Source organism: Theobroma cacao, chromosome 6, assembly GCF_000208745.1.
Source record: "Theobroma cacao cultivar B97-61/B2 chromosome 6, Criollo_cocoa_genome_V2, whole genome shotgun sequence".
In the NCBI taxonomy this organism is placed as follows: Eukaryota; Viridiplantae; Streptophyta; class Magnoliopsida; order Malvales; family Malvaceae; genus Theobroma; species Theobroma cacao.
In genome coordinates, this window is record NC_030855.1 from 2,251,323 (window position 1) to 2,261,404 (window position 10,082).

Below are 10,082 nucleotides of genomic sequence, written 5' to 3' on the forward strand. Positions count from 1 at the left end.
ATTCCGTTGAAAAATTTCCATTGGTAATAACTTTTTTCAATGAAAAATTCTGTTGGAAACTTTACCGGACTTCAAATTTTTTTGAGTCCTTAAACTTTTCGACGGATTTCCAACAAAAATCCGTTGAAAATTTCGTCGGAAAAGGTGGTGGCTGAAATTCTTTTGGTAGCAAAAAAAATTTCCAACGGAAAAATTTCGTTGGAAATTTGTCGAAAATATTAGTTGAATTTTTGTTAAAATTTCGTTGGAAATCCGTAGAAAATTTCCAACGAAATTTTTTTCGTCAGAAAAAACTTATTTTTTTGTAATGTATTTTAATCCCAAATAAATATTTCTTTAAAAATATTAATAAAATAAAAAACATAGAATAGAAATGAAAAAAAAAAGAAACAACAAAATAATAAATAATAATAAATATAAAATAAAAAGATAATAGTTGAAGTATATGTAATTTTAAAATAGTATAGAGTTATGTTAAAAAATTAATTTCTTAAGAAGAAATGGTAAAAATACATATTTGTATGATAATTTAAAAATGAAAATTAAAATCTTGTAATGGATGTCTTTAGCAAAAATGAAAAGGTAACGAAAAACATAAAACACATTTGTTATAATAATAAAAATATAAAAATTTAAATATACTTAACTATTTATCTTTTTAATTGAATATTTGAGATCCTACCAGAACAATGAGAGGATCTCGATTTTAATGACCTAATGTGATTCACACAAATTTATTTTTAATAAGTTCAAATTAGCATGTGTTCTTCTTTTTTATAGATAAAAGAGTCAATCAATCGAGAGTATTACACAATTAGATAAAGTAGAATACTTTTCAAAAAAAAATTAGATAAAGTTGAATGTTACGAATTTCATATCATTACATAGAATGTCACAAAAATCAAGTAAGAGATGAGATGAGTTTTTAAATTATAACTAAAGTTTTTCATCACCTAATAAATATATCTATTAAATTGCAAGTATTGATACACGCTAAACTAACCAGTAACCTAATCCTTTTTCTTCGCTTTTCTTGTTTGATTGTTTCTCTTTTCGCATTCTTCATCCGATATTATAAATAATGTATCCCTATAAATATAAATATATATTAATTTTTAATTTCTATGTCCTATTGCGGTTTCATGTATAAATTTAAAAAATTAGAAAAATGTTTATTTATATTCAAAATATGTCAAATTGATAATAGTATATATTTATGTGAATATTAATTTTGTATATGTATTAGATATTGAAATTAATTCAAACATTTCCAAATAAATAAAAAAAGAAAAATTCTAAAAAAAAAAAATACTGCTGAACTCTGTTAGAGCAAAAAATAGCTTAAAATGTGAAGGCAGAAGTCAACTAAAAGCCAAGAAGTCAGAAAACAATGGAGAAGGAGCAGGAGGAGAACGGCAATAGATGTCAAAAAACAATGGTGAAGGAGCAAGAGGAGAACGGCAATAGCAGCAGCTGCTGCAGCGTGTTGATAGAGCTGCCAGTGGGCGAAGCAGCAGCAGCAGAAGGAGCAGGGCCATTCAATCTGGAAAAGGCAGTTTGCAGCCATGGGTTGTTCATGATGGCTCCGAACCAATGGGACCCAATCTCCCGATCCCTCTCTCGCCCCTTACGTCTCCTTGATCATCACTCTCCGCCTCTTACAGTCCAGGTACGCATCTCCCAGCCCACTGCTTCCACTCTCCACCTCCGCGTTTATGGCACACGCTGTCTCTCTCCGCAGCACCGCCACTCGCTTTTGAATCAGGTGTCAAGAATGCTGCGGTTGTCGGAGGAAGAGGAGAGCAAGGTCAGGGAGTTTCGGAAGATTGTCGAAGCATTACATGGAGAAGAAGAAGCAGCAGCCGAGTGCTTGAGGAGTTTCAGCGGGAGAGTGTTCAGGTCCCCTACTTTGTTTGAAGATATGGTCAAGTGTATTCTTCTCTGCAACTGCCAGTATGCCCCTTTCAGACTTTTTCTTCTTCCTCACCCACCTTTGGCGTTGCCTGTAACTTGTATGTCATAATGTCAAATTGGGCAATATATGCTTTAATTGTCTTATGTCTCCCACATTATAATTATAGGTTTTCAAGGACTTTGAGCATGGCTAAGGCACTTTGTGAGCTTCAGTTTGAAACTCAACGCCCATTTTCTGGTGTAAGGGCTGCTGAAGATGATTTCATTCCTAAGACGCCTGCCGGGAATGAGTTGAAGAGAAAGTTGAGAGTGTCCAAAGTTTCCATGCGGTTAGAAGGCAAGTTTGCGGAGCCAAGAGCTGATCATTCCAAGTCAGATCTTCAGCCTTCCCAGGAATTAGACGAACCCCATGCCTACAAAGGAATGGGCAGCTTCCCCAGTCCCGAAGAACTAGCTAACCTTGATGAAAGTTTTCTTGCAAAACGCTGCAATCTTGGCTATAGAGCAAGTCGAATATTAAAACTTGCAAAGGGAATTGTCCAAGGCATTATTCAACTAATGCAACTGGAAGAAGGTTGCAAGGAAATAAGCTTGTCTAGTTATAACAAGCTGGCTGAACAGCTGCGACAAATTGATGGATTTGGTCCTTTCACATGTGCTAATGTGCTCATGTGCATGGGATTTTACCATGTGATTCCAGCTGATTCTGAAACTATCAGGCATTTAAAGCAGGTAACTAATTCATTTATTCTGTAAGCGATGTATCTTGAAGGTTTTTCTGCTGTTTATGATAGTTTATTGCAAGTGCAGGTTCATTCAAAAAGTTCTACTATGCAGACTGTTGGAAGGGATGTTGAAGGTATCTATGCAAAATATGCACCATTTCAGTTCTTGGCATATTGGTAGGTGATCTTACAACTTTCCTCTTGCATACTTTTGACTAGTTTCTTAGTAATTGAATTTTCTCCTTTGACAATATGTGATCAGGGCAGAGCTGTGGCACTACTATGAGCAAAGGTTTGGGAAACTAAGTGAAATGCCTTTCTGTGGTTATAAACTTATAACTGCTAGTAATATGAAGATGAAAGCAACTAGTAAAAGGACTAAGGTTTCTGACAGAGAGTAACCCTGCATCAGTTTGATTAACAAGAAAGAGAATAATTTTATGCTCGTTCTTCATTCTTCACTTGCTGATGTATTTGATAGGTATGTTAATGCCCATTTCCTGCTCTATAAGCATGTATTGTACATGTTCATGTTTTGAATGTCATTCTGAATCCTAGCATCCTACCCAACTATTCCTTGTTGTGCAACTATTTTTAGTGCTTCACATTTGGTTATGATGCCCTTCTCAGTCCTTTTGGTTACTACAATGTATAATTGTGTTGAAATAATTCTGCTATATCTCTTCTCATGCTCATTCCTTGATCTGCAAAAATGATTTTCTCCTGCTCAATACTGAAATTGAAGATATGAAGCCAATGACTAAATCAATCGAGATTAAGCCATAAGGAGGACATTTCTGCTCCAATCTCTCCCCATGATCTTAGGAATGGTGATAGACAATATCGCAGTATTTCCTCCTCAATAGGTAAATGGATTGATAGAGATATATTCTGCACAGCCAATTCTTTGCAGCCTTTGGCCAAAAAAGCATTAAAAAAAAAAGTGTTTGCAGCCTTCTTTTCTCTATTGGTAGGGTATATTAGGATGCATTTCTTATTTTCTTTTGTTTATTAATACCATCCATACTAATATGTAAAGTCATTTACTGAATTAGACTTAGTGAACACCAATTTAGTTTTAAGATTACATAAAAATTAAATAAAAGACTAAGAAATCATATACATAGGAGTGCAAACTCGGATTTATGTTCTGAATTCAAATTGTTTTTCTCATTTTAACCTTTTTTTTTTGGTGGATTTCAAATGCTCTTAGCATTTAGCATTGGGCTTTTGATTGCTTGTTAGGCCCAATTGGTTGGGCTAAGCATATGCGAAAAATCTAAACTCCCTATCTTTCTCAAGATGGGCTTGGATTTTAGGGGCCATTTCTGCCCAAGTAATTATTTTCATAAATTATTTAGTTGATGTTTTTACTATTTGTTTCCTGTTTTTATTATATTTTGTTTAAAAAAAAATAAAAAACACATAGTAAAAGTATCTAGCTTTTTATTGTATCATTATAGATTTCAATAAATAATAATAAAAATCTATAATTTTTAAATTTTATAGGAAAATTTAAATAAATTTTTATTTTTCTAGTATTATTATTTTTATTTTAAATTAAATAAATTTTTATAATTAACGATTAATTAATTATTATTAGTGAAAATATCTTTTGTCATCTTATGACTCACATGGTATTATAGCATCATGTCACATTAGCATGTCATGTTTTTATTCACCATGACATATTAGCATTATCACATGATATATAATAACAAGTGACATTTAGAGAAATATAAATTAATTCACCGTTAATCATAATAACTTATTTTATTTAAAATAAAAGTACAAATGCTTAATTGAATGTAATAAATATTTTCATTTTGTTTTTATATTTTAACATTAAGTAAGCAACATTCTTGAGAATGAATGATAAAACGGGACAGTGTCTATTATTGTATGTGTAAGGTATAGCAGTGACACGGCAGCTGCCCGAATCCGACCCAATCTAGTTCTAGTGTAGTCAGGCGGTCAGATGAGTGGATCCCAAGTCCCAAGCTTGGGGGGAAAACTCTCGTGAAACACATTAATGCAAAAATCTCGATCACAAATTAAATTCATCTCCCCTCATATCTCGTGAACCCATTATTAGCTTTACTTCATTCTATTCACCAACCTCTTCTTATCGACCTGACCCCTCTCATTTAACGCCTCTTTTCCCCTTCATCCCTATATCAAAAGTCCCAAGCCCACCATTTCACTCACTCCTGCCCCCAAAAAATGGCTCCACATTTCCCCTCCCTACACACCCTTTTCCTCATCTTCGTATCTTCTTTCCAACTCGCCAGGCCTTTCACAGTCATCATGTCGGATTCAGGCGTGCCATCCACCCTCATCGACGGGCCTCAGACAGGGTTTTCAATGAACAAGAATGGGGCTCGGACCAACCCACGTGAGCAGGAGGCGGTTTATGATATAATGCGAGCCACGGGGAATGATTGGGCCACGAGCATCCCAGACGTGTGCCGGGGGCGTTGGCATGGTATCGAGTGCATGCCCGACAAAGATAACGTCTACCACGTTGTCTCCCTGTCTTTCGGGGCGTTGTCGGATGACACGGCTTTCCCTACTTGTGACCAGAAGAAGTCGTACATTTCAGAGTCCATTACCAAGCTTCCTCATATCAGGACATTATTTTTATACCGTTGTTTCAGTTACAATCCTCAGCCGATTCCAACGTTTTTGGGCAAGCTGGGTTCTACGTTGCAAACTCTAGTCCTCAGGGAAAATGGGCATGTTGGTCCCATTCCTAGTGAACTAGCAAACCTTACTCGGTTAAGGGTCCTTGATCTTCACAAGAACAATCTCAATGGTTCGATTCCAGTTTCATTAGGCCGGATCACTGGCCTAAGGTCGTTGGATTTGAGTGGGAACAAGTTAACCGCTTCAATTCCTGGTTTTAGCTACCCAGTTTTGAATGTTTTGGACCTTAGCCAAAATCTTCTAATGGGTCCAATCCCATCAAGCCTTGGGTCATGCCAGTCTTTAGTTAAAATGGATTTTAGCCACAATAGTCTAACTGGCTCAATACCCGATTCAGTTGGTGGGCTAAAGGACCTCATGCTTATGGATATGAGCTATAATCGCTTGTCCGGCCCATTTCCTATATCACTAAGAAGCTTAACTTCCCTCCAAGCTTTGATTCTCAAAGGCAACCAAATGGGATCAACAGCCATTCCCAGTGATTGCTTTGACGGAATGAAGAGTTTAATGATCCTAGTTTTATCAAACATGAATTTACATGGTCTGATCCCTGCGTCAATAGGTCGGTTACCGAACCTCCGGGTCGTTTACCTTGATGGAAACCGCTTCAATGGTTCAATTCCCAGCAACTTTAGAGACTTGAAGCATGTTAGTGAACTAAGGCTGAATGATAATTACTTGACTGGACCAGTTCCATTTGGAAGACAAATGGTTTGGAAGATGAGAAGAAAGCTTAAGCTTAACAACAATTCAGGATTATGTTATAATGCAAATAGTGGTCTTGAAGATGCCTTGGATACATCCTTTGATACAGGCATTGGTTTGTGTGATACACCTAAACCTGGTTCAGCAAGGACAGTGCAGCACTTATCCACCATGAATGAAGAAGATATGACAAGAACAACAAATGTATCATCTGGAGCAGTTCATAAGACTTTAGTTTCTGTTAGATTGTTTCAGTTAACAGCATTACTTTTGTTCATTTTGCTGTTTCTGTAAGGGAAAAGAAGGCTTGTAAATCACAGTTCTTTGTACGTCTTAGTTGGCCTCATAAATGAATCAATTGTTGTTTGTTGAGGGAAATAGTCCTACCCTCTCTCCCTACTGCAGATAAAGCGTGTAGAGCATTTAATTAACAAACCTCAACAACCAGAAATCTGCCTATCTTCTTGATTGAAGTAGTCATCATGATGTTTGCACATATCTTAATTCAATTAGCACTAGACTGCCTATCTTCTAGTTGTTTTCTTCTATATGAGGCTGTGAGCTGAGTTATGCTAAGAAAATCTGAAGTGATTGAGCCTTTTACCTGTTGCATACATGACTTCAGATTCTACAAGAATAAGACAAAACTGAAAGCCAAGATAGAAGTAAAGGTTCTGACACTATAGTTTTTGGCCTTTTCTTGTTCTTTACATTATAATCTATTGGTCATGCACTGGCTTTTTGGGGGCACTCCCTGCATCTCCCTAACTGAAAGTGCAGTACAGTTCAACTGCAGTTATCCCAACAAAACTATTTTATTAGCAGTCTAATTTGCAATAAGTTGCAAAGGAGTCCAGCTTGTAAGAACTACCAGTTATTTTTTATGATAAATATTAATTGCTTAAGTTAAGGTCTTAATTTACTGTTAATTAACACAGCTAACAAGGACCCTTTCTTTTGGCTATACCTGCCAATAGATGGTCCACAGGTAGCTGGACCAAATAAGTTAATTTATGAGCAAAACTTTGGGAGCATATAATATCAACATTCAATGACAAAATTAGCATACAATCAGTGCATACGATAATAACCAGAAATGCAAATTGGGGTAATTGAAAGAATGAAGAGAAAACTTCAAAGAAACAAGCAAATGATTCTGATTTCTGACACCATTGTTTCTCTCTTGAACTACAAAACAACTTCTTCACATTTTGCATTTATCATGATTCAGGAGCAAGTTATCATACTAGTGGATTTCATATCCCATTTCCTTTTACTCCTTTTCTATCTGTTTGGACTGACAAATACAGATAATCTAGGGGCAGAAGCCTCCTCAGGTTTGCCTTGTAGAACTCCATAAAGCTATAAGCTATTGCTTTCCTTTTCTTGTATCAATCATTGGTAGGCCTACCAACTAAAGCAGATTGGCTTGTAGTGCAAAAGGAGAATATCTGGTCCTAGGCTTCAAGCATATTGAACCCAAGATATCAAACAAACTATCAAGAAGGAATTGTTTGAACACCGGTGGTCCTTGTTGGTTTTTTTGAAAATATAAATCCTCCCTTAGGTTCATAAGAAATCTTGTTTAACTTGGCATTTCAAATACCAAAACTAATATAATTTCGTAAAAACTATCAATTTTAATGTTTTCCTGCAACATGTTATGATCACGTAACTATAGATTAAAATCACTTGTCTCTATATCGAATCTTCTAATTAATTTAAAAAAATTGAATTAAGTAATTGCAAACAGAACAATTATTCTCAAGTTGTGTATAGCTACAAAGTCTGCTGCAATTTTTCAATAGCGTGTTGAAATTTGCATATATTCATTCATAGTTAGTTGCTGTCACGTGCACAGAAACAGCCAGGCCATGAAGAGGGCCGAAGCCTGATCATCACTCCTTCCTAATCTAACTGTGAATATTTTAAAAGATTTTTATCTTTCTCGTGTTCCATCATTTGTTGAACTTAGGAGAAAACCCAAGAAATTCCTACCATGATGGGTGTTTTATATTGTGTTAAATTGTCAAATGGATACAGTATTTTTACAGTAATTTACTGCTACCACTTTGTATATTATAGTACAAGTTTTCTTGGTGTGACACCACACAGAAACTAGATGAACATGAGCCTCCACGTCAGGTTAAAAAATTGAAGCTTCGTTTAGCAGAAAAAGGCTGCAGATTATACAATTCAGATGTTGCTGTCTGTCACTGATGCAAGGGCAATTTACCTGCTTGATATGCGACTGTGACCTTCCCATTTGAAAAAGAAATAATAGTATCAATCAGACATTAGCTCTGCACCCAAAACTTTAATGGCTCATTGATTGATGATTGAACATTGATTATTACTGACAAGGGAGCAATGGGGTCTTAGGTCACAAAAGCTGCAAGAAAACTAAAAAGAGTTGGAAGGTGCAATTGGAGTTTTTTAGGTAAAGTTATTTGAGGTATAATATTTTATCGTGAATTCGTGACGGGTGGTAATTTTATTGTTTGAATTTTATTTAAATTTGATGATAATATATTTTAATTTTATTTAATTGAATCGAGTAATACAAGATATTTAATTATAAAATATTTATTGACATATGGTAAAACTTAAAATTATGTATGGATTTCAACAAAAATTCCGAAGAGAAATGGAAGATGGTTTGGGAGTCATCTATATCCATTCAAAACTTTCATAGTATCCCTAAAAGTAGTCGTTTATCTAGCTTTCATCATCATTATTTTTATCCTGAATTCCTATATTATTCCAAATGGGCATCCTTCGTGATCTTTGACAGGCCTACAACCTACTATACCTACTATACTAAGTTAGTATTTCTTGATTCTTAACATTTTTTTTTTACAATTGAGAAAAAGTAAATTTAAATTTTACTTTTTAAATAAAAAGATCATATATTAATTAATAAATCAAATGTTCGAATGTCTGATCCTTATCGATGTTATATCAACCGTTTACTTATTTACTGCAAATGGAAACCCCAATCTGTTTGGTCGGTTAATCGCCCCACTTCTTATAGCAACTTTTCAATGTGCATCAACAAAGTACATTATTAATGGAGGAAAAAAAGCAACTAACAAGAAAGGTAAAAGTGATGTACAAATGTACCTACAAAGAAAGCCAGATTTTACCTATCATTACACTTAAATTTTCACCAACCTAAGTTAAGAAAGATCATTGACACAAATATAGATACATAAACAGCCATTGAATTAAGTCCAAGCAGTTGTTTCAGAAGTGTTATTATATATAATGATTGTGATGCACCTCCCAAAACAATTATTATGTAATTATTGAGATCTTATCCAACATTTATTATTGCATTTATTTTTAGGGCGTAATATAACCAAGAGTTCAATCTCCCGTTAATGATAATTACTGTTTAAACACGTACACTTAGATTTAATATTTTTATATACGATACGAGAAAATACGAAATTAAACGAGTTTTGATTTAATTTTATATCTTAAACGTGTCAAACATAATTAATGTATTTAAGATACATTTAAACAAGATATATGTACCTTACAATTTTATCAGAAATTTATGTTAATTACTTTTGAAGATTTTTAGTTAATTATTAGGAGTTTTTTTATTTTTAAATATTCAATTTGTAAAACAATTTTCGAAATGGTGAGTCTATCTTTGCTTATTTTTTAATGAGTGGGTCAAATTGCAAATAATGATAAAAAAAAACCCTTTTCCTATGTTTGATTCCCTTTTAGTCTCCATGAAAAAAAATAATATATATATATATATATATATATATTTGTATATTTAGAATATGTTAAAAAGCACAATGATCTCACTTGATGTTTAGTTGTTTGACGAGGGGTGGATTAAATAAATAAATCCTTTGAACTGTTTTATGCAATATTGTTCAATTTGCAAGGCTACTCTTATTTTATTTAATGCATTATTAATTTACTTAATTAAAATCGTTTTCCATGATTCTACAAGAATTTGGGTACAATTTCTTCAAGAATGTTAATTGATGGAAAAATATAGCTCCCTTC

At 34.1% G+C, this 10,082-nt stretch overlaps 2 protein-coding genes across 2 annotated transcripts; both read left to right on the top strand.

The window, feature by feature from the left end:
* Positions 1,317-3,302, top strand: LOC18595278. The gene is made up of 4 exons (XM_007023154.2): positions 1,317-1,953; positions 2,082-2,646; positions 2,725-2,816; positions 2,902-3,302. Exons 1-4 carry the CDS (start codon positions 1,391-1,393, stop codon positions 3,038-3,040), a joined length of 1,359 nt encoding a protein of 452 aa, XP_007023216.2. The 5' UTR covers positions 1,317-1,390; the 3' UTR covers positions 3,041-3,302.
* Positions 4,795-6,428, top strand: LOC18595279 (protein TOO MANY MOUTHS). Its single transcript, XM_007023158.2, has one exon. The coding sequence runs from the start codon at positions 4,863-4,865 to the stop codon at positions 6,342-6,344; it is 1,482 nt and encodes a 493-aa protein (XP_007023220.2). The 5' UTR covers positions 4,795-4,862; the 3' UTR covers positions 6,345-6,428.